General features: G+C 32.0%; 1 protein-coding gene across 2 annotated transcripts in view; it reads right to left on the bottom strand.

Moving 5' to 3' along the window:
• Positions 1-237: 237 nt before the first annotated feature.
• Positions 238-17,284, bottom strand: part of Seipin (lipid droplet biogenesis associated protein seipin) — a 34,961-nt gene continuing 17,914 nt past the window's right edge. Inside the window, exons 5-7 of one of the 2 annotated variants that reach the window (XM_075356846.1) lie at positions 8,253-8,330; positions 3,673-3,915; positions 238-700 (exon numbers count right to left, since the gene is read on the bottom strand). In XM_075356846.1, the coding sequence (XP_075212961.1) occupies positions 3,719-3,915; positions 8,253-8,330 (275 nt within the window). In that variant the 3' untranslated portion in view covers positions 238-700; positions 3,673-3,718. The remainder of the gene's footprint in view (positions 701-3,672; positions 3,916-8,252; positions 8,331-17,284) is intronic. The other variant, XM_075356847.1, reaches the window with a different exon arrangement.

The raw sequence follows: 17,284 nt of genomic DNA, 5'->3' as shown, positions 1-17,284 counted from the left end.
TATCATGGCATGGTTCATCATGAGTAAGCTCCTCAAGGAAAATCTGTCATTAAAGAACACTACATAACTGTTAACTATTCTTAGTTAGTTAAGAAATTCTGTTCAATGCAAGAGACCAAAATAAAATTAAAAAAATTTTGCAAAGCTTTGAGAAAATGGTTCCAGCCCATTCATTTGTTTTTATGAGCAAAGGTTGAATGTTTTTTGATTACATCTCGAATAAACTTTTTACAAATATTGGGAAAAGTCAACAACAATAGTAGTCAGGGTTTTTATTTAACTGAACATCAATAAATAACAAAATAATAATTAATAAAAATATACTTTTATATAAAGTGTAAATCTATACTGGAAATATAAATTTACAAAAAAAGATACTATAGCCATAAAAATATTATAAAGGAATGTTATACCACAAACAACATATTTACTTTGTCAGTGTAAAGTAAGAAAATGAACATTAACTTAAATTTATTTCACTTTACATAATTCTACTATACACATTTTTAATATTTATATGGCATAAAACTGAATAAACTCTTGAGTATTAAAAAACTGACTAGATATAGTATATAGATTACATATTATAGATAGTGTATAAAATATAACAAATAAACTTTTATCTTAAAATCACTAGGCACAAATTGAAGACATCTAGTAGGAGATCACAAAATTTGTTTCTTGTATTTGTTAATGGTTTCTGAAACACAAAATATAAGAAAATTAAAAAAAAAATTGGTAATATTTAATATCAAAATAAAACAATATCTTTGTATTAACATCACATACAAATATGAAAATTCACATATAAAGAATTTAACCAAAAAAGAAGATAAAAAAGATTAAGATTACACTCTACATAGAGATTCAATTAATATTAAATGTACTAGAGTGATTCTCCCTAATATTGCCACTGTGATGGGTGAACAAAGCATTCTACTCAGGTAATTTTTTACTGATATAACCCTAAGCAGGTCAGAATCAAATTAAATAACTTATAAAATGTTGAAACAACAGTTACAGTAAATGACAAGCAAAAGTATACCCATTCTCTAATTCTCTTTCAGAAGTATGTTGCAAACCAATATAGAGAATATGGGTGTGTACAAATTATAAAGCTGAGAATATTTCCTCACCTACTTATGAAATAAAAAAAATGTACGACTATACCTCATGTGAAGACCCTCATTGATAAATTTTTTAAATTACTTTTTTTATTTTAAAACCCCTTACAAAGCTCAATATTTGTGAAATTGCTTTCACTCATCATAGTTCAAAGCACATATATGAGTACACCAAATATTTATCAAACTATAAAACAATGTTTATTTTTTCAAATGTGATTGAAAAAGCAACTGCATTTTTTTATTCTTCAAAATATTACAGTAAATTATAATTTTATATTCTAATAATCCAAGCAAATAAAAGTTTAATTAAATAACTTAAATGTTGACTAACTTTTTATCACAATTTATCATAAAAGGGTAGCTTCGCATAGTTCATATCAATAAAGATGAAATAAAGATTATTTTATGAAAATAAAGATTAAATTTACAATTTCAATTTTTTCTCCATTTTCACTTCCAATAAATATAATTAATTAATTGGCTATTAATTTATTATATTAATTGATATTTTGAAATAATGAATTTCTAAAAAAATTGCTTTATTATTAAAATTTTATTAAAAAAATTATTATTTTATTTATAAAATTTTGTATAACAGATAAAATGTAGAGATGAGATCTTTCAATAAAAAAAAACACAAAGTAAAGATAAGACAATCAAGAACTAAAATGAAAAAAAAAAACTAGAAATTAGTTCACCTCAATCAGTTCAGCTTAAAAGAGATTTTGTATTCTGCCTGTTGGCAGGACCCTGGCACCACTGTTGTCTCCATCTGTTTCTGTCCCATTCTTTTCATCTCATCACAACCTTCACTACCCTTCATGTTATTTATTAACTTCAGTCTCTTCTTTCTTCTTTTTTCAACTTCAATAACTGTTAAATTCCTTTTCCCGAAATTATATGTCAAATCCGATTTCCTTTCCTCCTTCTGGCAATCACCAATATTGTTCTACCTTCAATTAATCCTCTTAACACTTCTACGTTACTTAACCTGTTTACCCATTTTATCTTTTTCACCCTCCTCCAGACCCACACCTCAAAAAGCCTCGATCTTAACTTTTTCCCCAATGCCCATGTTTCACTATCGTACAAAATAAAATCTAAACATAACATTTTACCAGTCTCTCCTCAGTTTCAGATCCATGTTGCCGCAGAATAGGTTTTTCTTTCTCAAAAGGTTTCCTTTGGCACTGCAATTCTCATCTTAATCTCTTCGTTACTCCTCTAGTCTTCAGTTACAACTGTCCCGACATATCTGTATATTTTTACTGGCTGAAAATCTATATCTGTATCTTTTTACTGATTCCTTCTGCTATTACAACATCTATATCTTCCCTATCACTTACCTTTGTAATTTTTGTTTTCCTCACATTTATTTTATCCCTACTTCCAATGCTTTTATCATTCCTTGTAATGTCTGAGTGTCTAGCTACAATAAGCATATCATCAGAATCTGAGACAATTTATATTTCTTTCATCTATACTTACTCCTTTTTGGTCATCGAATATTTCTTTCCACATTTCCTCGACATAAAGGGTGAACAATGCTGGTGATAAACAGCAGCCTTGCGCCACTTCTCTCCCAAATTCCAACCAATTTGATTCTTATTATCTTCACAGCTGCATTTTGCTTCAAATACAATTCTCTGATCAGTCTCCTATCCTTCCAATCAACTCTCTTTTCTCTCAGAATTTCAAATAATTTTTCCCACTGTACTTTGTCAAAAGCCTTTTCCATATCTATAACTACAAAACACAATCTCAATGCTCTTCCTCTTTCAAAACCTTTCTCTCCAATCATTCTAATTAGTCCTATAGTTTTTCTTGTTCCTTTTCTGAACTATGACTTTTTCATACCTTGCTAATAACATCTACTTAAATCTTCCTAGCATTATAGGAGTATGACATTTGTATTAATAAGCATACACTTTATAAATACAATTTGTTTATTCTTATAAAATATTACAAAACAATTCCTGTAATACTTATTAACAACTGACCATCATATATGTTACTGCACTGCTTTGAAGACAAAAATATAAATTTTTATGTAAAGAAAAACAGGAACATAATCATACTGAAATGTATAATTTGGATAAAAATACAAATAAAATTTTTTAAAAATAAAAAGATTACAGAAATTTTCAAATATGACAAACAAAAACTATAAATTGTAAGTAACAGTAAACAGAAAGATTTAGGTACTAAATCTATGAATGAATGACTTTATAAACTCATATTTCAAAACCATTTTTTCTATTAATAAACAAGAAAAGTTATTATCAACTGAAGATTAATAAATGCCTCACTAGATATTTTACACCTTATTTACAGATTAACTACTAAGTCATTATATACAGGAACAGTTAAAAATTAGTTGATACGGTGGTGCTTTTATAATAAATGGCAATAACAGGGACACTAAATCAAGCTAAAATATTTATGCAAGGTCAGCATCTCCATAATACTACTCAATAGTGGTATAAAGTATAAATTTAAACACTAACAATGGAAACACTGTGTTGTGAATAATAATAAAAAATACCTGAATGATGTAGTTAGCTGATAATAATTAATGATTAAGCTAACTTTTACTGGATCTTCTCAAAATCAGTGACCATTTCCCTGCCACCAGGTGTCAACGAACCTTGATCAGACCTACTTTCACTATTACCACTGCCATTATTACCAACATCTATCTCATGTTGCTGAATGTCTGTTGTATCTGTTGAATCTCTAGAACTGGAATCTACATCATCTGTAGTAAATTCTTCACCATAAATATCATCTTGATGAAAAAAACAAAAACAATGTGCTTAGCTACATTTACTTTCAAGCAATTTCTCACAAATAAAATCCAACATTTTAACGAATAAGTCAGTGAGGAAAAAAAACACAGCATGGCAAAAATAATTGGGAAAACATGGTAACAAATGTCAGTACTAAAAATTTAAACTGTCAAAAATCCAAATGGTCAACCTGATTTATATATTTATAGTAGATAAGTATTTTAATCACCATAAAATAAAATTACCACTGATGTTTTCTTTATGAAACATGAAAAATTTGATTATGGTTATGTAGTAATGAATTAATACTGATTGACACAGTTTATTTACAAAATGGATGAAAAAAATTGTGTTCTAATGTGGAAAGACCACAAAATTTGTGTTACATAAACACAGAAAAATTATCCACCTTGAACATGGTGATGAGGCATAAGAATTAACTGAGATGACTAATTTTTTTCAATCAATTCTTGGGTTTGAGGAAAATAAAAGAAAATTATACTAACACAGCGTGGTTCCGTCTTTTAAATGGGAATAAATATGTAAAAGCAGTAAACAAATTTATGCTATAAATAGATGATTCTGATGAAGATGTTCAAATAGATGAGTTAAATGCCGGGTCTGGTAATATTTTCAACACATTAAACTTTAATAGTATGGTATTAACATCAACATGAACTACGCCTGAAGCTACTACTTTACTTAAGAAACTGAGAAACCTTGCTAGAATAAAACATTAAATTGATGAGGCAGAAAATGGCCAATTATTTAAAAAAGTAATAATTTTTTGTAGACTTTTAAAAACATTTTTTTAGCATTCAAAAATAAACTCTGATAACAAACTGCAGTCTTTTTAAATTTTATTACAAACACTTATTTTTTTTACAAATTAAAACATTTTTATTCAATTGATTAAACTGAAAGTTATTTCTGCTTAAGGACAAAAATACTGACGAATCACTGTAGTGTAGTCAATGTAGTGGTCAACATATTGGCTTCTGATTCAAGAGGTCCTGGGTTTGATTCCACTAGGAAAAAAATTATCTCTAACTAGGCAAATGCCCAGATTCAGCTGAATGAATAATTGTTTATGATTTTATATTATAAAGCCATCAGAAAAGTTATTTCCTATTTTTTAGGTTTCAACCAACTGAAACTGAATTTACTGAAGTAAAACACAAACAATAAACCAAGCAAAAATGTTAACAATATGTATCCATCAAATTGGAATTATGGATGTACAATAAAGTCAATAGGTGTAGACAAATAGAAGGTGATTCTGCTAGGCACTCGATTTTACTGACATGACTATGCAATTAGAGGTGGAGATCTACTACAAGGGCTATTATTTAAGTAAGGTCCGATTGGCATTAGCTATGTAAATTTTGCGCGGCTGTTGAAATGCGCATGCACCCTGGCACCTAGCATGCCTTGCACAGTTGCAGACACCATTTACAGTCGTAGCATCATTGTGTATGGTTTATATTACGAAGTTGAACTGTTTCAAATAATTGAGCAGCCTGCCGATTGTGAAATACAGTCTGTAATTCAATTTCTGACCACAAGAAACATGTAAGAAAAATGCATAAATGGTTAAGACTGTTTTAGGGTAGGTGAAACAATGTCCGTGACTAACTACAATTGGGCTGTCCTTTAATTACAGTTGACTTGGTGCGTGAAGTTATGCAAAAATTTGTGAAAATCAGCAATTACAATTTCCACTTTGTCACTGATATTCTCACAAGTTTTAAGGTCAGTGTTATACAAAAATGTTTCTAAAATCTTGCAGTTCAAAAAACTGTGCTTGCCATGGGTTTCCAGGCTGCTTTTTGAAGAAAATCATAAAAGGGGAATAGCTGGTGTTTTAAAATTTTTGATCCAATATAGTAAGGAAGGAGATGAACTTTTGGACCACACTGTCACAGGAGATGGGACATCGGTTTCTCAAATCATTCCAACATCAAAGCGGCAATCAATTGAATGGTTGACACACAATATCTCCAGTCAAAGTGAAAGCCAAAAGACAATGTCAACACACAAAATTAGGGCAAGTGTGTTTTGGGATAGACATAATGATAAACTCAGCTGTTTACTGTAAGACCTGGACAAAGCTTTGGTGTGCCATACAGAATAAGTGATGTGGCCTATCGTCAACTGGAGTTTTATTGCTGCAAGACAATGCACAATCTCATTCTGCTGCCTAAAACTCTAGAGTTAATCAGATCTTTTGGATGGGAGCAAATGGACCACCCACTGTACAGCCTGGACGGACCTTGCACCAAGGGATTTCCACCTGTTCTGCTACCTGAAAGAGTTTCTTGGTGGTCAGCGGTTTTGACACCGATGAAGAAGTGAAAACAACGTTTGAAGAGTGGTTGACTTCACAGATGGCTGATTTCTACGATGTGGGCACAAACAATTTAGTAAAATGCTATGATAAATACATAAACAAATAAGGAGGTTATAGGTATTATTTATATTATTAATGTATATATAAATAATAAGTTGTAAACAAACTATGTAAAAAAGTAGTATAAAGTGTAGAATGAAAGAAAAAAAAGTTTTTGTGAATATCTTTACTAGTTTTGTTTAAATTAAATACCAGACCTTACTTAAAAAATAGTTCTCGTAAATAGCTTTTCCACATTACTCAGCACATGGGAAGATATATATGTTACTTGTATAGTTATTTTTCGATTTCCATTTAAAAAAAAAAACTCTGCTTCTATTAAAAATGGTTATTTTATTTATGTCTTTTTTCTATAATAATAAATTATAAAAAAAAACTATTTATTTATGTGTTTTATTTTAATATTTCAATTGTTAAGGTAAAACCTAATTATTTATTATTAGATTATGCAATTCCTCATTTTTTTACATTGTTGAAATCTCTTAATAATGAAATATCTCAATAACAGAAACATTGCTGTAATTCAAATTTCCTGTTACATATCATAGTGCATTATAATTTGATGTAGGATTTTAAAATTAGATCAGTATGAGTGAAAATGAGAATTTTTTAGTGCAAAAAAATAGTTAAACCTACATTATTCTGAAAACCGGGGTTGTTCATTTCTACTGCAAAGTTTATGTTTTATTTGTTTACTTTATAAAGGATAATCACTTTATAAATCTTTTCTGATTTTTATTTAAAATATTGTTTTTTCTATATCACTACAATATAACTATTTTTTTCATTAAAAATTATGATGTATAAAATAGTCAGTTTAATATTCATTAATTATGTGCTATTATGCATGATCAGAAACAAACTTATCACCATACAGTCATGTAGTTATAGGTATATGAATCAAATAATAGTACAATTTTTGAAAGGAAAGGACTTCTGCAGCAGAACACATATATAAAAACTGATACTGCACAATAAGCCTATGTGTACCATTTCATGTATTGTGTATTAAAACTATATCATCCATAGGTATAAAAGGTGTTTATAAAAACTGTTTCAAGAATTTAGAGGATAGTCTCCCATATCAAAATTAGGAATAAACTTTATATCAACATATGAACGCTTAGTTTACTGGCTATCTGCAATTTTGTATTTCTCACGAATGGTTAATCAAGCTGAAATTTTGTATACTGCTAGAGTATCTAGAGGTTTACTTGTATAAAAATAATGAACCTGATCTTTCAATACACTTTAAAATGGTGAGCATGTCAACTTTTATTTGTTAATTCTTAGAAACCGCTGGGTCAATTAAATGTTATGTTTTACAAAAACAAAACGTTAAAACATTTAATGACAAAGGAAATAACACCTTATTTATTCAAATCTGTTCAAAAATAACAAAGTTATGGCAAAAATTCTTAAAGTAACTCTAGAGTAACCAATTTTCATTTCCTTCTGAATAAAATTAAATAACATGATACGATCTCAACTGGAGTAATTTTATTAATGTTACAATGTAATAAATTACAATACTGAGAACATCATGTTTTTAAGGTCTTTAAAACATTTTTAATAATTTTTATTCTAGTAAACTGTTAACAGTTTATTTTATAATTCTTTATTCTACTACTAGTTAATTCTATTATCAAACATAAAGTATTAAAATGTTTTTGGTGGCCCTAATAACAATAAAAGATAACCATAGCAGTATCTTCTACACATTACAGGAGTGTAGCATGTGTAGATTTTTTAACAATTTTTCTCTAATTAATTCACATCCATCAGTTTTGTTTTAATTAATCCAATCAAAAGTTATAGAAAATTGTTCCGGATTTTTAGAAAGTAGGCGATTTCACTACATAAAAAGGAGACAATTATTAATTATATAAAATTATGAAAAACTACAACAAATAATATTATTTATACCTTCATAATCCATATCTCCAACAAATAAGTTTCTTCCAAAAAGAAAACCAAGATTTAAACCTGGATATAATCTACGACCTAAATTTGACAGAAATTGAAAAAATTACAAATATAATAATTATCTGAGTGATCTACCAGTAAACATGTAAAACATAAACAACCAATTTATATCGTAATTAAATGCACAAGTTCTAATATCTTCAAAAATTAATAACTATTAACTTTTAAATTGGTTAGATTTTAAAAATTTCTTAAAATCAAGAAATAAGTTTCAGTAAAAATATCAAGAAATTAAAAGAAAAAAAATAAGAAAACACTGTTACAAAAAGTACAATAAAAATGGAAGGGTGAATTAAAAAAATAATTAAGTACTACTTAAAAGTTTATTTCTACTCATTAACATTCTGAAAGGTCCTAGTGAATAACTGTGTATTTAGTATGGCAAGGAGGAAATGGATTTTACTTTTTAAATAACCTAAAAAATTATTCCTTCTCTATTTCTCCCAAAATTCCCAGAATCTGGTTTTACTAACACTATAAATTTAAGACATCCATTTTGTGAGATGTCCCCCCCTCCTGTGAAATAATATTTCTTGTGTTAATATTTCAAATTAGTTTTATAATTAAGGAAAAATTTCTCTCAAAAAGTTCCACTGAAATTACTTTCCTATAACCTGCATTTCTTTCTTCACTATAACTTTAAAATTTACCTAGTTAATAACAAGATATGTAAAAACTTAATCATTTCTTATTAGTAATTTTTGTGGAATAATTCAAATATGGTGAATTACAAAAAAAAAACAAACATATTTGTTAATTTTTTTTTAATGCATTTGACTTATAATTTATGGAGTTAATTCACCCAGTGTATGCTAGTCTGTATACAGAAGTTCCAGGATAAACTTTACACGTGTATTCCTCTGATGAAAGTAATGGAAAAAGTTTGTATTAACATTAAGGCTTGGGCAATGCTCTTTTTTGAGCTACAATTTTCAAAATCCTTCACTCTCATTTCTGTCCACTAGTAAAATAAACAAATTGAAATTATTGGTTCACAAATTATGGGGCAAAACTGTTAATTTATTTTTTATGACTTGAAAAATTAAAAAACCAAAAAAAAGAGTCAGAGCTGTGTCCCTGGAAGTTTCTTAGAAAGTTATATAATGGTTGAAAAATTATTAAATAAAATCATTTTCTATTTGGGATTAATTTATGTTGTTAAAATGTTTTAAATATTTTTTCTTTATAGGCAACTTAAATTAAATTTTGTTCCACACCTAAAAAAAGTGTTTTCAGCCAGTTTTTCAAGATTTCTAACATTTTTCTAAGAAACTTATAGATGCAATTCTTGGATCTACTTTTTTAATTTGTCAAATTGCAAAAAAATTCAGATCACTAATTTTCCCCCATAATTCATGACTCAACAATTTCAGTATGGCCTCATTCAAGCAGAAAACAGTTTTAATTTTTTTCTAGCTGTAACTTAAAAAAATAAGATTACTTAATTGTACTTAATTTGTTCATAGCCATGTTTATGTGATTTTTTTCATTATTATTATCAGAATAATATACTGTTTAGTTTACCACTAACCTCCTTGAACACTCTTTTATATGAGATTTCTGTTAAAAAAATCATTTTTAAAGCAATTTCATAAATACAAACAAAATTGATATATTTTATACACTGATAAAATTGTAATATTTGGATAAAACTTTAATGAATCTGCTGAAAAAGTATGATTAATGAACCTATAAAATTAAAATTTTTATCTCAATTTGTTTTTCTATTTCAACTGTTTAAAGTAACCATCCTCAAAAATAGGCTCAAAGATAGGTTCTTCTATATGTATATAAATAAAAATGTAAATGTTCATTTGTTCAAAATCTTATATCTTCAAAAGTTCTTTACCAATTGCTTTGAAATGTTGACATAACACTACATTTGAATACACGCATGTTTTATATACCTACTATTTATATACCTAAGATGTCACACCTGTGACAGGTAAAAGAATGCTATCTGTTGGACGTAAAAGCAACACACGCTATAATAAATATTTTACAATTCCATTCAATGTTTCCGATATGTATGTCCGCTATAAACTAAAAGACCGATTAACACGCAGGGAAAAAGGGAAAATCAAAAAAGGGAAAATGGAAAAAATAAAAAGGGGCAAAGGAAAGGGGAAATATGGTAAAATGAAAATGGTGAAAGGGGAAGGTGGAAAATGTTAACATGAAAATGGTGACGGAGGAAAGGGGAAAGGAAAAGGTTAAATTTTGCGAAGTTCCATAATGTTCATTTTATTAATGTTTTATCAAATTTTCAATTGTATTCATTAAATATAATATATATATATATATATATATATATATATATATATATATATATACACACACGCACACTCAAATCTGACAATAGCAAAGCATGGCCGGGTCTGCAGGTCAGTAATAGTTTTTACACATGTTTAAAAAAATATTTTTGCAAACTTATATATTATTTCCAACTCATTATTTATAAACATAGAAATTAACTACTTTCTTCTTAATCATGTAAAGTATAATCATATATTTTTTGGTCATCCGATCGCAGATATTACTGCAACATGAAGAATCATCATTTGAAATCTACAAATAAAATCTACATCTAAAATCAACATAATCTACGATTTTAAAAATCTTCATTTACAACAAACCTCATATGACCAGGGATCGCAACAACTATTATCTGGCAATCATTTATCTACAACATCATTTATTGTAATATCTTCAATTTATATTACATATAATTTACATTGTCATCATTATTATATCATTTAATTCATTTCACATTTAATTTACATTATTAATAATTTACATTGTTATTACTATTATCATTATGGAAAGGGAACACTATCACACAAAGAAGGCTAATAAAGGTCGCCATAACCAGGAATGACACATTTATTCACAATTATTTTTTAACAATTATGATCCCTCATTAGGTGATATTCACAATTTACAAATTAAAATAAGAAATATTATTGAATTGTGAAGCAAATATGACACTATTTAATCAGAAATTGGATTGAAATTTAATGATGAGGTGTTTTAGATTCAGATTGTATACATATGAATTATTGTAGTCCAATTTCTAACATCTATCTAAGTTTGATTATAACATTAAGGCTGTGGAATGAGAAAGTATGAATGAACGTTAAGGACGAGTTTCTTAATTCCAGACTCTAACTTTTAGAAAATATTAATTCATTCATTTCAACAAACAAACAAATAAAAACAGAATACAAAATCAAAGAACATTATAAAAATACAACTAAACTTTTAACCAAATGCTTTAATTTTAAGGCTAATAAACAATATAAAGAACATACTGTTAGTTATTATGGTAAATTTAACTTTAGTCAATGTTTGTACTGTAACTCAAATCATTATTTGTACCAGAGTAAGGAATTTTTAAACTTTTCCACTGACGATCGTAAAGCCTTTATGGAAAATAATAATTGTTCTAATTGTCTGCAGAAAGGCCATTCCACTAATCAATGTTATTCAAAAAATCAATTTAAGATTTGTGCTAAGAAACACAATATGTTCATCCATAAAGACAAATTTAATGATTCCAAATTAGAAAGTAATAACTCTTAATTTCAGAGTTATTGTTTATCTAAAAATCAGTCCCACAGAAAAATTGGTAAATTCAATCATGAATATCATGTGTTGGCGATAAAGTTAAAAGAATATGATTCATGCTATTCTGGGCATCAACAAATCCAGATGAAACAACAAAAGTCGAACTTTGAAAGACATATTGTTACTGACAAACCTAGAGTATTGATCAAACATTTTACAATAATAATAAAAAAAATATTCACAATATTCTAAGAATAAACAAGATCATTCAAATATCAATGATAATCATAACTATCTGTCATAATGAGGCGAAAGTATTTATTAAAATAGATCACGTAAGTTATCTCATAACAATATTCCTCAATCGAAGCATACACATACAGTACCTGAAAAGGGAAGACACTTTTATAACCCCTAAAAAACAATGATTTGATTTTACAAAAATCCTACAGATGCCAATGAAAACCTTCAATTCACAACAAAGGAAATCGTATGTACCAAAAATGAATCTTAACATTAATATAAATTTAAATGCATTACCTTATTCGCAAGGACAACAGAATCCTGATAAACAGCATTTTATAAAATAGTTGTGTATTGATTGGATTGATGAAAGTGGTAACATGAGTATTGCCTAGAAAATTTATGTTCGGTAGTGTCATACTTGGTTTTTGGTGTTTGAACAATACTTACCTGGTAACTTGAAGTGTAAACAAAAAAGTGTGAGTTCACAAAATTTATTATCGAACGGTTTTTGAGAAAATGCATTTTTTCTGAAGTATAGTTATTTCTATACAAGAACACATGTTATAGAGAAGCAACATAACCTCTTCATTGATAAAAATAATTATAAGTCATTGTTTACTTGACACTGTGATTCATCATCACAGTGAGTGAGTAACATTTTCTAAGTCCTACAGAAAGGATAAAGGGGAACCTTCTTTCCTAAATATCTCTACACTTAATCCTTACCACCAAAATACTTCCAGATCTATCTGTGCCCAAACATTTCCTTTCTTTTACCCACCAAAATTTTTTATTTAAGTTATAGATAGATATATTTCCCCAACTCTTAAAAATAAGTGTGTGGGATGTCAAAATACAAGGATTTTGACCCTGGTTAAGAATCTGGTAGGGATTTGGAGGTGAATCTTCCTACATAGCAGCAGGATGGCTGAAAACCTGTTTGTAGCAGGAAAGAGGCTAGTGCGCTCTTTGGTTTGAAAGGACCAGCCTGCAAGGGGCTCGACATCTTCCGAGGTGATGAAAGAGGAGGTAGCTGTGCCGTTGGTGTTGGTTTTTGCTGAGCAAACCCCTTTTCTGGCGATGAAGTGCCTTTGGGTAGTGTCATCAGACGAGGAAGAGTCAATCCATGGCTTGGAGATGCTGGTTTCGAGACTAGTGCATCTGGCCAAGAATTTGAACCAGTGCATAAAAAGAAGCACGAAACAGGATATAAAGATTATCAATAGAGCAAATTCTGATGGGTGAATTCAGAGAACTTAGAGAGGCACCTTCAGTAGTGAAGATAATGACGGCCACTCAAACAGAACCACCAGGTTATGGAAGTAGGTGAGAAGCTGAACAGGGGAGTCACCAACAAAGAGCTTCTGTTATTAGTGACATGATGTTGGCCTGCAGAAGTTATGGAAATGTTGGAATTAATTAAGGAAATCCAGTAATGTTGGATGAAGTGATAAATATGATCAAATAAATAGATAGGAAAAGCCAGGCTACACTGGATCAGTGGTTGTCCCTAGCCTCCTCTTTACTACAAGAGGGCAGGGCAAAATGGGGGCAAGTAATAAGAGAAAATATGGAGGGATCCATTCTATATGAAGTGGAATCCTTGAGTATTGGAGGAGCAAGCTACATAGTGTTTTACAATTCCAGAGTGGATGAAGGAACCATTCTGACTGATTTCCTCAAGGCTTTCAGGATTAACCTCATTGAATTGGGGACCTGGTCTTTAGTACTGAGATAAAAATTGAGGCTGAGATAAAACAAGTCATTCAGCAAGAAAAATACTGGCATACCTTGGGAAGAGTAGGAAGATACCTGTCAGAATCTATTAGAGGAAGTGAAGTATTTCGGCAACCAGGAGAAAGACTACTATAGCTAGTTTGATGAAACAAGAAACAAAGACAATTGTGGTTAAGGCGTTGGGCAGGTCTTAAGTAAAGCCGACCTCCGTGGTGCAAGTGGTAGCATCTCGGCTTTCAATCCAGAGGTCTCTGGTTCGAATCTCAGTCAGGCATGACATTTTCACACGCTACAAAAATTGTCATTCATCTTATCTTCTGGATTAATACCTAACAGTGGTCTCTGAGGAAGGTCTTATGCAGAGTTATTGAAGTCCATGAAAGACAGTGTCAGTACTGATGATGCCATGGATGTTTTGCTACTGCGGTATGACAACAGTGATGAAGTACAGATTAGAGTAAAAGATTGTAAGGTGGTGGAGGCATTTACATCGGTCATCCAGTCTAAAGCAGAAGATTCGTAGGTCAGCATCAGATCGAAGGCGTAGAACAGTGTTTCATATAAGAGACATAGATGCCACAATATATGCTAACACCATTAAGGACGGTGTGAGTGTGAACCTGAGCCTGGAGGAGGAGGTGGCTGACGTCTCTTTGACCAACCTTCGGGTCAACACAGAAGACAAAACTTATAATGTCTAACCGGGCTGCCAAGAAAGTGACAGTGATCAGAATTCGGATTGGACGGGTGCGATGTTGTGGCACTATAAAAAAGGAAGAGGACCAATGCTACAGGTTTTGGGAAAAGGAACATGTATCTGCAGGGTGCAAGGGGATGGATAGATCTTGTCTTTGCTTGAACTGTGACAGGACAGGACAGGACACCAAGGGCAAATTGTGAATTTCCGAGAGTGTGCAATATTTGGGGTGGAGGGTCATTAAACTGTTGATTGTGGGGCCTGAAAATGAAAGTACTCCAGTTAAACAACAACAGGGGAGCAGATGTTGGTGGATTTGAGTTGGGAGGTGGCTCTACAAACAGAGTGGAGCTCATCCTAGTATAGGAACCAAATGAGAGATCACTGACCAGGTTGGCATGGCTGATGGATAGAATGAGGGTGACAGTCATTGGTTTCCCAGTGGCTGGGATCCCTGTAGTCACCAGTGGGGCCAGAACCGGATATGTATGGGTGAATTTGATGGATGTGGTGATTGTATCCTGCTACCACTCTCCAAATACTACAATAAAGGAATTCATAAGGTTCCTGAACTCACTGGAGGAGGTGGTACAGAAATTCAGAGGTCGGAATATCCTGATAGCTTGTGACTTCAATGTGAAGTCACTGAAATTTGGAAAAGAGAGTTGAAATCTTTGGGGGGGGGGGTATATCTAGTGGACCAAGTTGAGGCATAGGATAAGTAGTGTATTACCGGAGAGGGTGCTACCTTTGAGTGGATTCAGGCACACTGTGTTAGATCTGGCATTAGTGAGAGGGGACCATGTGGGTGCACACCCAGGAGTAGCAGATATTAAACAAGAAAAGCCTGTCCGACCATAGGATAATTTTTAAATTCAGCAGAAGCGTGAACAGAAAACATCTTAAGAGGAAGGTGACATCAGTTGCCAGTTGCATCAGATTTGTGGAGGCAATACAACAATTACCACTGGATGGGGTTACTCCGGAGGAGTTCATCTGGATTGTCAGAAATGAGTACAACAGGTCTGGTCAAATCCCGTCTGGAGAAAAAGCATTCATACTGGTGGGCAGCTGATCTTGTGACACTTTGTAGGCATGCCTGGGCAGCTCGCAGGTGGTACCAAAAAGCAGGGATAGGAGGAAATGATGTGGACAGGAGGGAGGCCTATAGAGGATTTGTAGAAGCCAGAATCAGGTATCGGGCAAAGATTAAAGAAGAAAAGAGAAAAGCATAAAAAGGCAGCAGTTGATGAAGACCCATTGAGGAAAGGTTGTAACTGAACGTTTGGGTTGTAGGCTTCCAGTTCTTCCAGAAGAGAAGTTAAGGGAAAGTGTTGCGGAGTTATTTCCGAGTTTACTAGCACTAGAACAGAAAGTGGTACAGGTGGAAAATATAGTGCCCTTTCAAAAGGAAGGATTGTTGGCAGTGAGGCATAGAATGAAAACATGCAAATGTCCTGGACCAGATGAGATACCTGTAGAGGCGATGAGGATTATGTTAGACGTAGTCCTGGTACAGGTGTTGAACATTATGAATGCTAATTTGATAGCAGGTAGTATACCACCCTTCTGGAGAGAGGGAAGACTGATCCTGTTACAGAAGTCAAGTATACCGGATGCACCAGTATTGTACAGGCTGGTATGTCTTACAACTTTTGTAAGCTGCTGGAGAGGATGTTGGTGGGTTGTATTTAAGAAAACATAAGGAGTACAGGAGGATTCAATGAACAACAATTTGGATTTTTGGAAAAAATATTTGACAGTGGAAGGGATACAAATGATAACTGAACGGGCAGGTCGGACGACGGCTGGAACCTGGAGGACCAGGAAGATTCTGGTGCTCACACTCAACTTCACAAACGTCTTTGATTTCCTCTGATGGGATGTGATTTTTAAGACAGTTTGGGATCAGGGGATTTGCAGCTCAGTGAGAAGGCTGATACAGAACTATCTGGAGGATAGGTTCCTGTCATACAATCTGGGTGATAAGAGGTTAAGATCTGAGGTGATGTGTCGGGGGTCCTGCAGGGGTCTGTAATGGGCCCCGTCATATGGAATATTGTGTACGATGGGATACTTGGATCTTCCTGCAGGGGGTCGCCGTGGCAGCATTCGCTGATGACCTCACAATGTCAGTTACAAAGGGTCAGAGGTGGAAGTGGCTGATTAGGTACGAGTATAAACAAGAACGACACAAAACTGGTTGGAGGAGAAGGGGCTCAGATTGAGTCCAGAAAAGACTGGGGCGGTAGCACTGACAGGGGAGGGGTAGGCTCTCACTGTTAGTTCTTTGAATGGGAGAACATAAGGTAGTCATCAAGGAGGCAATTCAGTACTTGGGGATATGGATAAACACGCGAAGATCATTCACAAGGCATGTCAGGGAGGTTGGCTTACATGCCAAGAAAACAGTTAAGAGACTTAATAAATTGATGGGAAGTGTGACAAGGCTGAGAACTTCAAAACAATGGTTGTACACCCATGATGTGGATTCTGTACTTTTACATGATATACTGGTGTGACACAGGGCAATATAGATGGGGCGGAATTGCCGACTGTTAGAGGATGTGAAACGCTGCATAACACTATGGGTGGCAACCGCGTATAACTTAGTGATGGTGGCGACTGAGTTGGTACTATTGTGACAATTTGCAGACCACAGGAAAAGAATTCATGAAGGTGAGGACTGTCATGACTCATGGGAAATGATGATAGAAGAATGACA

The sequence above is a fragment of the Lycorma delicatula genome, chromosome 2, assembly GCF_047948215.1.
Source record: "Lycorma delicatula isolate Av1 chromosome 2, ASM4794821v1, whole genome shotgun sequence".
In the NCBI taxonomy this organism is placed as follows: domain Eukaryota; kingdom Metazoa; phylum Arthropoda; class Insecta; order Hemiptera; family Fulgoridae; genus Lycorma; species Lycorma delicatula.
The sequence above is the reverse complement of the archived record's forward strand: the minus strand, read 5'-3'. Positions and strand labels throughout refer to the sequence as shown.